The 12900-nt window shown below is 31.0% G+C and overlaps 1 protein-coding gene across 2 annotated transcripts; it reads left to right on the top strand.

Moving 5' to 3' along the window:
• Nucleotides 1–12741, top strand: LOC131948352 (metabotropic glutamate receptor 3). Of its 2 annotated transcripts, none has more exons than XM_059309935.1 (18): nt 1–183; nt 885–1139; nt 1352–1453; nt 1681–1852; nt 1947–2167; nt 2800–2963; nt 3161–3340; nt 3556–3640; nt 4446–4640; nt 4937–5145; nt 6353–6480; nt 6782–6948; nt 7237–7428; nt 8064–8347; nt 8697–8838; nt 8955–9135; nt 10064–10270; nt 10445–12741. In XM_059309935.1, exons 2-18 carry the CDS (start codon nt 885–887, stop codon nt 10477–10479), a joined length of 2919 nt encoding a protein of 972 aa, XP_059165918.1. In that variant the 5' UTR covers nt 1–183; the 3' UTR covers nt 10480–12741. The 2 variants fall into 2 exon arrangements, with proteins under 2 accessions (XP_059165918.1, XP_059165917.1); XM_059309934.1 differs by having other exon boundaries at nt 2–183; nt 8955–9147.
• The last annotated feature ends 159 nt before the right edge of the window (nt 12742–12900 follow it).

Here is a 12900-nt window from a genome sequence, read left to right as displayed (position 1 = left end):
TGCTTGCGATATTCAATGGCATAGCAAAACCCACAGATCTGGTATTTTTAGAATGCAATAGTTTTCGAATGGGTTGGGCTGTGCTATCGTATCTTGTTATTTTGTGATATAGCCTGGGTCTTGTCTTTCTTCACTCTGACCGGTGTGGATTAAAAAGGGGGGGTATTGGAAGCACCCAAAAAAGTGAGTAGACATAACATTTCACTTGGTCCAAAAAAGTGTATTTGATTAAGGTTTACAATAGTAGAATCTAAATCTAGATATCTAGCTATTATACATACTACAAATAGAATGGTTTGTTAGAGATTTAGCACGGTAATTATGAAATTATTCAGGTTCATAACATGGTAGAGCTTGGCCTCCTAGATCTACTTATTATAATAATAATAATTAATAATTATTATCTTTTAATGTTTGTAGAGCTACATTTTGTTAGCTATATTGATTCTCTAGATCCAGGCCATTCTAGACCTACCTACTATAACTATTAAAATAGAAAAGATCTACCCATATATTAAAACCTAGTATTAATATTAACACATTTACTAATATAATATATTAATTTTAATTAATAAATTTGACAAAGAATTAAAGAAATTAATAGGGCAACCAAGATTTTAAAAAACTATTACAAGAAAGAAAAAACAATTTTAAGAATTTACTTGCAGCTTAACAGTAAACTAAACTAAACAGCATCGATATGGGATTCAATAGTTAAGTTTGAGTTTATAATTATTACTAGGCTTGTTACGTTGCTACCAGATATATTGTAATAGTGAACCAAGACCAAAACCCTTTAAAAAGCAAGTCTGTGAGTCTTAATTGATAATTATGATACTGTAACAACAGCTGTCCTGGGTTTAAAATGTGTGTTTTTGTTTCAGATGTGGCTGCTTCAGACGTTGTGCCTGGCTTTCATTTGCCTGACAGGTGTGGCAAGTCAAAGTCAAACATGTCCAACTACATTTACAACATCAGAATGTTATTTTAATGGGGCAGCAACCAAACAACCAGCATATTCTAACCCTAACCAGTTCTTTATTGTTGGTGGTCTTTTTGATGTACACAACAAAGGGGATGGGGATAGCACTGATCTATGTTCTACTGCACTGTCTGATACAGGGATCTTTAATGCTCTGGTGAGATTTTTATTTGGCAGTTTACTTTATGGCTTTCAAACATTTTTAGGACCCAACATATTCAGAGCAAGACATATCTTCTTTGATTACCATTTTTGATTAGCATACACTAAATGGTCACACTGTTGTCAGTTTGACTCATTCAATATCTAATTTTAATCTTTTCTAGGAAATGTTTTCTTAAGGACTAACATGTTTTATATTTTTTACAGGCTTTTTTCTGGGCTATTGATAGATATAGTGCCCAGATTATTGATACCAACCGTAGCAGTGTAGGTGCTGTGGCGTTTGACAACTGTATGAGACCAGAGTTGGTAGGTAGATTCATTGACTGTTAGAGAATTTTTGTTACATCTAGCTATCTGTTCCTGAAAAAAAGATTCTGTGTAAAGCAAATAAATATTTAAAATATGTTTTTTTTTTTAATTTATTGTGATTGAAGTTAATGTGTTCCTTTAGTTTGCTTATTAGAATGGTTTTATTTTTTAAACTTCAATAAAAATGTATGTCTAAATAAGGAATATTGATAACTTAATTTCAGACTATAGAGCACATTCTGAGTTACTCACAATGTGACATACACATACAAAACTTACCTGCAAGCAATTTGGTGGCGTTTGTGGGTCCTTACACTAATGAGGATGCAACAAGGGCAGGCAGCATTGCTGGTGATCTGAAGATTACTCTTGTTAGTCCTACAGCTAATGCTCTGGGTGAGAATTTCTGGTACAACATGTGTGTGAAATAATATATGGTCATTCCCACTGATAAGTACAAGTGTTCATATCTACTTAAATATTTTCACAGATCAAAATATCAGCAAGCAGAAAACTTTACTGAGGTTGAGCCCATCATTTCTAAATGATCTGAAGGCAATAGTTGAATTTCTGAAACTAGTGAAGTCTGGATATGTCATCATCATCTATGCTGGTAGTGACAGCTTTTGGAAGGCAGCTTTTGATGAACTAAAGAATCAAATGGATCAAAGCATTTGCATCCAATACACTGCAGATTTTAAATCTATGCCAGTAAGTAGGCCTACTAAAATACTTGTCTTTGTAGTCTCTTGAAATAAAGAAAGATGATGTAAATTAAAAAACAAAAATGTGGAGAATTTGTCCCAGAAAAGATGTGTAAAACAGAAAAAAACAGGCCACAAAAACAATGTTTTTATGAGCAAACCTTGAAAGTTTATCAATTTAGAATTCAAGATTTAAAGAAAATATCCATTTATAGCATGGTCTTGCAAAAGAAAAAAAGAATCCGAAGGCAGCTGAAGTTGAGTTCGCGTTCCTTTTATCTTGGTACATCAAGAAATTGTGTTGACAGCATACTGCCCAGCTGCATTTACTTTCCGTTTCGTGAGTCAGGTACCAATCAGAGCTGGGTGGACTCAGAGAAGTCCTACAGACCCTGATTCTGAGAGAGTATATCAACAGTTTAAAATTTTGAAACTGATGTTGTATATTCTTGAAACTCTAAATTTCTAGTGGGTTCTGTTGATTTGTAACTTTAAACATAATTTATTAAGGGTAGGCAATATAAATTCCCAAAATTTATAAAGTTGTAATATTGATTATGAAAATGCTAACTCATTTACTTTCTCAGCTAATTTAAGAATTAGTGTGTTCAGATATAAATAATCAAAACTGTTCAACAGATAAATGATTTATTGGATGCCCTGAAATCGAGAATAAAAGCAAAGTATATTGTCCCACTCATGTCCAAAGCAGACCTGGATACACTGTTTAACAATATAAATCTTAGAACAGAAATTGCTGATAAGTTTAACTATATACTAACATCTGCAATTGGACAAGACAGGTGAGTTGATTTTTTGGTTCAGCTTACTTTATCTAAATATATACAAAAACTTGCACGTATAAGCACTATTAATTATTTTTTCTAGTTACGTTATTATGAGTGACCCTCACTTTTATTCAGGATACAATGTTCATTTAACATGTTGAGCATTTTTCTTACTGTGCTTCTAATAAATAATCCATGTTTCTTTTCATCAGCAACTTTCTTACATTATATGGTAAAACAACCAATAACACAGTTGTTATAGATCAAGTCGACAAAATGCCAATATCATCACAAGACTGGAGTGCTTTCACAACATATTTGACCTCAGTGCAAAACAATATTACACTTGCTAAGTACATTCCAGCTGATTGGTTAACATCATTTAGCAGCAAGTAAGAGTAATTTTAATTTTAACTATCTGATTTGTTGTACTATACGACAACGGCAGAAAATTATCCTCCATCATTGAAATTTTTCTTCACTTACCCACTGCTTGGTTAAATGCTAGTCTATTATTATTTTCTACTGCTTTAATTCAATTTTCCGCCTATGCTAATCCACTCCTAGATCAATTTTTTGTTTCATTTGTTAATTGATTTCTTTAAAGGTTACCATCTGACTGGCAAAGAGCACCAACACCTTTAATACACAGCATTGTTAAAACATTGACAAGTGTATATAGTGTAATTAAGGTATACAAACATTGCTTATATGCTTATATAACTCAGCTGCATTATTCTTACCTACAACTTTGGTGTTACACATTTCCTAATGTAAATGTGATGCTACTTATCTATATACTACTAAAACTCAACTTTGTTTATAGAATGAACGTGTATATGTCTATATTGCTAGATCAGAAGATGTACAATATGTGTAAAATTTTGAAATACGTAAATATGTAGAAGAATAAAAATAATTATTTTTAAAATGTATGTAAACAAAAATTTCTTTTAGGACTTTTATAAAATGATTGATGCATTCACTTTAAAAAAACACATTTAATTATGCAAACGAAATATAGTGACTAATTTCAACAAGAAAAAAGTACCTAGCTTTTTGTCAGAGGGTGCTGAGCTTCTAAGTAAAAAAGCCATCGAAGAGAGACAAATAATTGTTCCGTATGGCCTGAGCGAGAGGTCAGGTCTAAGAAGAGGGATTGTTTTTGGGGTGAGAAACCATTATAGGATGGGTGTAGTGTGAAATTGGTTTGTGTCAGACCTTTTTTCCCAACGGGTAACTGGGTCATCTAGTGTCATCTATAACTAGTGGGCTAATTAGCATTAAAACTAGTGAATAGCAATTATTTTCTGCCTAAATTAGATTTTTAAAAACCAGGAATACCATAGAAGACTTGAAATTTTTCATTATATTAAATATTGAAATTTTTTTGGTCATGTTTAAGTTGAAATTGGAAGAAGTATTAGCCATCAGAATTCATGTTTTAACAAGCTGAAATTGTTTAAATTTATATGCTATATTTCACATTTTGTACAGGGCATTGACAAAATAATGAGAGATGGCTGTGCCTCAGGGGCGAATTACCAATTTTGTGATCGATTCCGCAATCAACCAAACAGCAAACAAGACTACCTATACAGTGGCATCTTAGACTCTTCTCAATCTTTTATAGGAAACCAGTACAAATATTCATTGTTCTATGTTGGCAATTCAATTGGAAGTTTTAAAGATGTGAGCGCTTGGTATAGTTTTAGCAAGTTTGATATTTACTTTTAAAAAATTGAAACATTACATGTTTAGTCTTTATAAATTACACTTATGAAAAAATCCCATCCATCACTGTTTTTAAGTTGACTGTTTGGTTTTAATTATACATACTGCATGTAAATTTTTAAGAGGATACTAGTTTCAAAAACAAAAGGGCCTTCTGTTATCAGTATGCCCTATCTTGATGCTGGATTTAATCTTGTTTTAGATTCCTAGTCTAGACTTTCTGTAAATAAAAACTTTCTTTTCTAAATGTTTAGATTGGAACAGTCACTGTCAGCAGCTCTAGTTTAACAGTCAAATTTGATGTCAATGTGATGGATGTAAACCAGTATGGTTATCAGTTTAGCGAGCCAGTTTGTCCTATATCTGGCCAGTGCTGTGAACCTCCTACAACTGTTGCCCCTACCACAATCAGCATGACCACACAACAACCAGTTATCTCTAGTACTGGTTCACTGTCAACTGTGTAGGTTGATTTGTACTTTCACTTTCGGTACTAACTTTTGTATAAAGAGACCTAACAAAATATACTTGTTTTATGATTTTAAGAGAAATTATACAAGCCTTAAAAACAAAATGAAAATTTAAAACTATGTTAAAATCTATATATAAATAGTTAAAGGACTAATTTATGTACTTTAAAAAATTAACATAATCTTAATAGAATTGCATCTTTAACCATTAATGTCCCATTCATTCTACCAAAACTCCACCCATGACGGCCCAATGTAAGGAGCATAACTCTGTATGATCAAGTGAATAGTTTCACAAAATATTTGTTTTTGTCTAAATGAAATTGAAAATTAAGATAAAAAGTACTGCTTAATGTTGGGAATAAACCTGGCTTTCCAACAGTATTAAATAGAATATATTATATTCGGTAAAAGTACAGTATAAAAATAAAAAATGTCTGAGAAAATTCAAAACAGGTCATTTTCGGTAGTCAACTTTATTTATTTTTGTCGTAACAACTATGCATCGAATTTAACAGTTAAATATCAATTTGGTTATGTTTAACATATATAATTCATAAAATACATGCCTAGATACGTTTAGAGGCATTAATTTTTTTTATTTTTAATATTAAATCTACTAAAAATACGACAGATGAGTCGAAAATTTCGAGATAGAAAGAAACTATTATTTTTTATCTTTCAAAAGCGCCATTGAAATTACAAGACCGGAAAAGGATGCTGAAACCATCCGACTTCCTGTTTAGTTAAAAATTTGGATTTGTAGGCCAAATTTTAATGAAACAAATTTAATTTTTTTATGCTTATTGTAAGCGGGCGGCAGCGGGCGTTACGGGACATTAACGGTGTCGGGCGGCAGCGGGCGTTACGGGACATTAATGGTTAAACACGATATGTAACTATCATGCTCAATTCTGTTATCTGAACATGGCCAGTGCGGGGAATACATTTAATATAAAAAATATCTTAGTTTTCGTGTATCTTGAGTTAATCTCAGTCATAAAATCATTCCCTTAATCAGCATTGTGTAGTGTTTTTCTTTATTTTTGTCTACTCCAGATATAATTTAAAAATTTTGGCCCATTTTGTTTATATGTAACATCACACATTTTCGTAAGCCTTGGTATCAAAATATAACAATTTTAAATTTTTTAAAATCAGTATTTTACTATTTTGATTGTTAAACCTCTTCAATTTCAGTCCCGTACAATATCCACTAGGCCAAGTCATTACTGGTGCCTATCAAAATGTATATCGTGCCAATGAAGAATATGGCACTCGCTTTGACCTTGGTCACAAATGGATCATTGCACTTGGTGTTCTTGCAGGTAATTTTATGTCTCCGTGTTCTTTTATTTGTATGAAGATAAATCACTTTTAAAAGCCTTTCTCCAGTATCATTGTTTCCATATTAGAAAATCATGTTACAAACAATATGTTTTCTAAGTTAAAATAAATGTAAGCCTTTCATCTATATATATTAAAAATCACATCTTACTCGACATCTTTAAAATAAATTTTACCTAGAACATTCTAGACTAAAAGTTAATTGATCTAATTTTCTTGTAATATTTAAATGTAAATTCCTTTTTATCTCACTTCCTGTTTGCTTGTTGTGTATCCTTGCAGGGCTGGGTATTCTATGTGTCATTATCTTTGAGATCTACATCCTGTACAAGCTACTTGGAACTCGCATGGGAAAGCAGTGGCGCACCATGTGGCTGGGACAACTGCTGCTGTTTGGAATCTTCCTCTGCTACCTAGTCCTGTTTGCTTATCTCCCTATTCCAACCAAGGTTTGTCAGAAACATCATTTTCTTCTTATAAAATAATTCCCTTGGCAGTGTCATGTAGTCCTTGAACTCTGAGGACTAGACAAGTCCCCAAAGAGTATCAAATAATACTGAATCTTGTCAAATTGATTTGTGATGTTGTGGCCAGTTGTAGCTTGTTATTATAAAAGTTTCTTTTATATTTTTTTCCCCACTAGCTAGGCCCTGCTGGGGAACCCCATTTCACACCACTGTCCCTTAAATTATTTTGTAAAACATTTTAAAATAATTTCAAATTTTTTTTTCATTCAGGCAACTTGTGGCATCACTAGATTTGGAGTTGGTGTCTCCTATGCTTTTTGCTTTGCTGTTCTGCTTGTCAAGTTGATGGTCATCTTGACATCAAAAACTTCAGAGGTTTTGTTTACTGGAGAACTGGAATCTCCTAACTACCTGAAGGGGATTTACCAATTTCTTCTTTTCATTTTTGCTGTTGGTGTCCAGGTATAGTTTTTTGTTATTTAAAAAAAAAGAATCACTTAGTCTTCAGTATTTTTGTTTAAAAATTGAGAATTGCTAACTAATATCATTTAGTCCATCAAACTAGTCATGTTGCTTTATTTATTCATATATTATGTATTCATACAAATTATTTACATTTATGATACTCAATGTATTCTCTTTTATCAAAATGCTGTTTAACACTAAATCTTAATGTTTTTGTATATTTTAATTCTGTTACTACTGTTGAATTTAATGATTTGATTAAAAAGGAATGATGATAAAATAAATGCAGTGATTCTAAGTTGTAGTTTTAATTTAATGTTCAACAGGCAAATAAGATTAAACTTATGAAAGAATTCATGAGAGCTATTTGTTTTAAATTATCATGGGAGCTATTTAGTGCAAAGTTGGTTTAAAATGTGATTTATAATGTGAAATATAATTGTTTCAGATTGTCATAGACATACAGTGGCTTACAATTGTTTCAGAATGTCATAGATATTCAGTGATTTATAATTGTTTCAGATTGTCAAAGATATACAGTGATTTATAATTTTTCAGATTATCATAGATATACAGTGATTTATAATTGTTTCAGATTGTCATAGATATACAGTGATTTATAATTGTTTCAGATTGTCATAGATATTCAGTGGCTCATCATAGTCCCACCTGAGGCTGTCAAGGTAACGACAAACAATGGAGACAAGGTGTGGGTATGCAACCATTACACCTGGGAGGTGGGAAATTCACAGGAGGACGTGAGCAAGTTTACACGCACCAACTTTGAGAACCACCTGATGTCTCTGATCTACATCATGGTCATGATCCTCATCACCACCATACTGTCCCTCAGAGCTCACGGCATCATCACCAACCACAGGGAGAGCATCTTCATTGGATTAGCGGCTGGATTTAGGTAGGTTTTATCTCACAATATTTTAGTCTAGATTTCTGTTTTGCTTAGCCTTGTTAGATTTTTCTCTCTGATCATACTTTTGTCTGTTTCTATCCAATGTAATTTGGTATACAGCTGATATAAAATAATAGATTGTATATAGTGTTGGCTGCCATGGCAAACCTAAAAGTTCAGAGTTGAGAAAACTCTTTCCCATGTTTCATCATTCAATGTACTCCCGGTTGCATTGTAGGAAGCCAAGTTTGTCTGGATTTTTACAGGCAGATGAGGAATTTAACCCAATACTTTATTTCGCCTGCTGACATCTAATTTCAACAAAATTTATGGTTTCATATTTCTTTAAATTTAGCATTCCCATTTGGTTGGCTTGGGGTCTGATTGGAGGCCTAAATAAGAATCATGCATACTCTGAAGAATTTGGTGACGGATGTGTTGCTTTTGGCCTTCTTATCACAGCCAGCCTTATTCTCTTTGTCATGTTTTTGCCAAAGGTAATGAAAATCAGTATCAAGCAAAGTGTAGAATACAACTTGAATATTTACACATATTTTAAGTTATACAATACATTGTAAATATTGCTAATGAAATGCCTTGAATTATTTCAAAGGTTCGTCAATTGGTGAACATGGGTGTGGAGGGTATTTACCTGGAAGATGACCGTGAAACTATCTACGGTGGCTCAGTTATCATTCCACCGTCCTACAAAAGCAAAGGACCTTCTTCTGTTATATTTGTCAATAACCAGGGAATTTACTCCGAGCCAGTGATCATTGGAAATGGTGATCCTAGTAAGGCTGGGGGTCTGTGTTCAAACTTTCTACTTTCTCATTTCTTTTGCTGTGCTTCAGACAACATATAGAGGGTTGAATAACGCAAGTATTTTTAGGCGTTTGCTTTTTTTTTAAAAAACTTATGTATACAAGAATCTAGACTTTGTTTTTATCTTAAATATTACATTTTGATAAGCTGTTAATAGCTACAATGCTTACATTGATATATTCCATTAATTGCTCTAAAAAAAGATAAACGTGCATACAGTATAATAATTTGCTTATCTGTTTTGCTTTTTCTGACATTGAAATCTAAACCTGTTAATAAAGGTTATCATATAATTATTATTGATAAAAAAAAGACTTAATTTACAACATTTTTACATCTCATTAATAAAATTCGATTATTTTTTATTTTAGCAGTAAGGATAATTTTATGTAGCGAAAATGTATTGGCTATACATTTTTTTAATTGCTTAAATATATCCTCTGCTTTTTCTATTTACATTTTCAGTTTACACAATTACACAATTATATATATATATATATATATATATATATATATATATATATAGGCCCTATATATATATATATATATATATATATATATATATATATATATATATATATATATGCATATATATATATGCATATATATATATGCATATATATATATGCATATATATATATGCATATATATATATGCATATATATATATATATATATATATATATATATATATATATATATGCATATATATTATATATATATATATATATATATATATATATATATATATGCATATGTATAAATTTTAAATATAATTTGTTAAAAAAAATGACAAGCTACATTCTGTACAAGTAAGGTTTGTAGATCTTTTCTTGTCTCTTACAGTGGGATAAATTGTGTGCTAAGGTATAAAGAATGCATTTTTTCCCCTTTGTAGTGGCTACCCACTTAAAACACCCTGGAAGTAGCCTGTACAGTGCACCCCCTACATACCTGAAGAAAGCTGAATCTGCTTACGGAGGAAGTACGCGAGTGCTGCGTATGACAGATGACCTTAAAGGACGCCATCCACAGAAGCGTCCACAATCTGAAATAGCCTTTGGTTCTTCTGGCAGACCAAGATCAAACAAAGGGACACTACCAAGTAAGTTCTAAGGGCTGATGAGCAGTTTTCTTCAATTTTAAAATGACAATGTAGCATAAGGTAGACATTTTACAACTACATAAAATTTAATTTTAAAATATATGAAAAAATTAAAAGTTGTAAATACTTTACATGGCACATTTATCTATTGTTTTCTTCATTGTATTTTCTCAGGGTCAAGATCTCACACCAATCTTGGAGCTTTATAAAAGATTTCAAACTTGCCTTATTAATGGAGCTCTGAGTTTAAAGATACAATTTTTTTCCCATTGAATTAATTGTTGGAATATTTCTAGCTCATTGAATATACATGAAATTGTTCCAGGTAAAGTGTTTAAATTATATTTTTTGTATCGTTTTAAAATCCCAACCAGAGAGGTGTGGGTTATGGTGATAGTTATGAATAGCCATACAAATTTAGAAATATTCTTCTAGTGAATAGAATGTAATGATTGTTTTAAACTGGATTGAAGAAATTCTGATGCAAGATCAATTCTAATAAATTGCCATGTTGAAAATTACTTCAATTATTTTAAGAAGTGGTTTAAGGCTCAAATTTTGATTACATTAATTATATTTATTTCTATTTATTTTAAAACACTATTTTAAAATATGCTATAAAACAAAAATTTCACACTCTTTAAGTAAATAAGATTATACATTTTATTAGTACATAGTGAAAGTTAATGTCCTATTTACATAAATTAATGATTGTTTTGTTTGACATATTTGCTGATGTTCAATGATAAATGTAGATTCCCGATGCTAACTTTTTAAAACATAAGCTTCATATATTGAGCAAAATTGTATTCCCTTTTATTTGCAAGTTTTTTTGTTTTGAATGTATCTTTCTCATATACATATTTTGATATGTACATACTTTTATATTAAATCATCAGCACTGTTTGTAACATTACAGGTGTTATAGAGTCTAATGTCACCCTCACTTTAAGATTTCAAAAATATTCTTTTAGTTAATAAACTAAAAATATTTTAAAAATAAAAGTATCTTATAAAAGCAGTTAATATTAGTGTAGGGAAAATAACGTCCTTATTTAGTAAATATGTTAGAATTTTTTTACCTAGATCTCAAACAACTGATTGTTCTTAAGTTTGTTACATTAGTTTTTTTATGATTTGGATTGATGAAATTTTTCTTGAATAAATTATTAATAGAATTCTAGCAATATGAGTGAACTTGTGTAGAATGTTCCTGTAATTGTGTGATGAGATTTGTATTGGTCACACACCTCCATGATTGAACTTTTGCTGATGAGAAATCTGTGTTACTTCATCTGTTTTTATTTATCCAATTCAAGCTGTGTTTATGAAATTATTCAAGTAAAATTGACTATATCTTCGTGTGCATTAAAATATTTTAAAAAGTATATATAAACCCTACCTACATTTTAAAAAATTAAATTATCTTTGGTCATGTTAAGTAAGTAAGCTTGTCGCTCTCCTGGGATATGCTGACAAGAGCTTTCAGGCATATGTCCATGGCTAGTCTCTCCTACTTTCCCCAGGTGTACCCACTCTTCTTGTCATTTTACCAAAACTAAATCATATAGTGGGGTTCAGGTGGAAAAATTTCTGATTTGTTATTTGGACAAAAAGTAATGGGTGAAATCAATATGTTTGTGTTGTAAATCATGAATAGCATGTTTGTATGTAAAGCATGGGAGTGATACATCTGATTGTATGCAGGCAGTTAAAAAAAGATAAATCTCATTTTCAGGATTTTATCTTGTATACATGCACACACCCAGCTCATTTTGTGCTCACACTATGTAAAAATAGGTTCTTGCCCACTCTGTAGCAAGTATAGTGCATGTAGTGATCTCATTTGACCATAAAATTGGATTAGACTTAAGTAAACTACACCATAAAAATGATGGAAAATTCTGACACACTTTTACCTAACTAAACTGGTGATACAAATTCGGTTTTATTTTGTGATATGTAGATCTTTAGCCCTCTGTTATGTAAACATACGATGGTGTTTGGTAATTTTTTGCTGACATGAATGTCACTTTGCAACTAGATCCATAGTTTTGGTTGATCTTGTATTTTGGAATCCAAATAGTTGTCAGAAAATGGATAATTGTATTAATAATCTTTGTTAGGTTTAAAACGATAATTTTTAGTTTTAATTTACCTGTTGATGTATATTTATATCATGGTTGTCACAACTTTTACTGCTACATAATCTCAATATTGGTTTTCATTCATGTTTTATTTATCAGTATACTTGTGGACTTAAAAAAAAAATCAATGCTTAAGGTTATAGCATTTTAGTTAATGCTCTTTTTTCACCTACATTTACTAACAAGTGTATCTGTTATCTCAATGTATAAAGTTACATAACCTTATTTTGTATACAATTTTACATTGTAGTGTTTTGTTCTTCAGTCTACTCTGAAAGCTGTCATTTCAATTATAAGAAGGAATTATTAAACATATATTTTATACTTGTATGTATCATTTTGTTTTTTGGAAGCTAGCCTAGTATAAATATGAAAGGGCCAATATTATATTATTTGTGATGTTTTTCAATGCAAAGCAATTAAATGCAATTTTTAAAAGGACAAGTTAGTTCTATAGTAAAAAAAACTCCTGACAACACTACT

The sequence above is a fragment of the Physella acuta genome, unplaced genomic scaffold (assembly GCF_028476545.2).
Source record: "Physella acuta isolate Inbredline_101_S28 unplaced genomic scaffold, ASM2847654v3 ptg000641l, whole genome shotgun sequence".
Lineage (NCBI taxonomy): Eukaryota > Metazoa > Mollusca > Gastropoda > Physidae > Physella > Physella acuta.
Note: the sequence above shows the minus strand (reverse complement) of the source record. Positions and strands in the feature narration are given on the sequence as shown.

Bases quoted from the DNA above. Each gene is read 5' to 3' on its own strand.
- LOC131948352 (XM_059309934.1), top strand. From the start codon at position 885: ATGTGGCTGCTTCAGACGTTGTGCCTGGCTTTCATTTGCCTGACAGGT. The intron at 1,454-1,680 runs GTAGGTAGATTC...ACTTAATTTCAG, and splicing joins ACTGTATGAGACCAGAGTTG to ACTATAGAGCACATTCTGAG. The intron at 3,341-3,555 runs GTAAGAGTAATT...ATTTCTTTAAAG, and splicing joins TTAACATCATTTAGCAGCAA to GTTACCATCTGACTGGCAAA.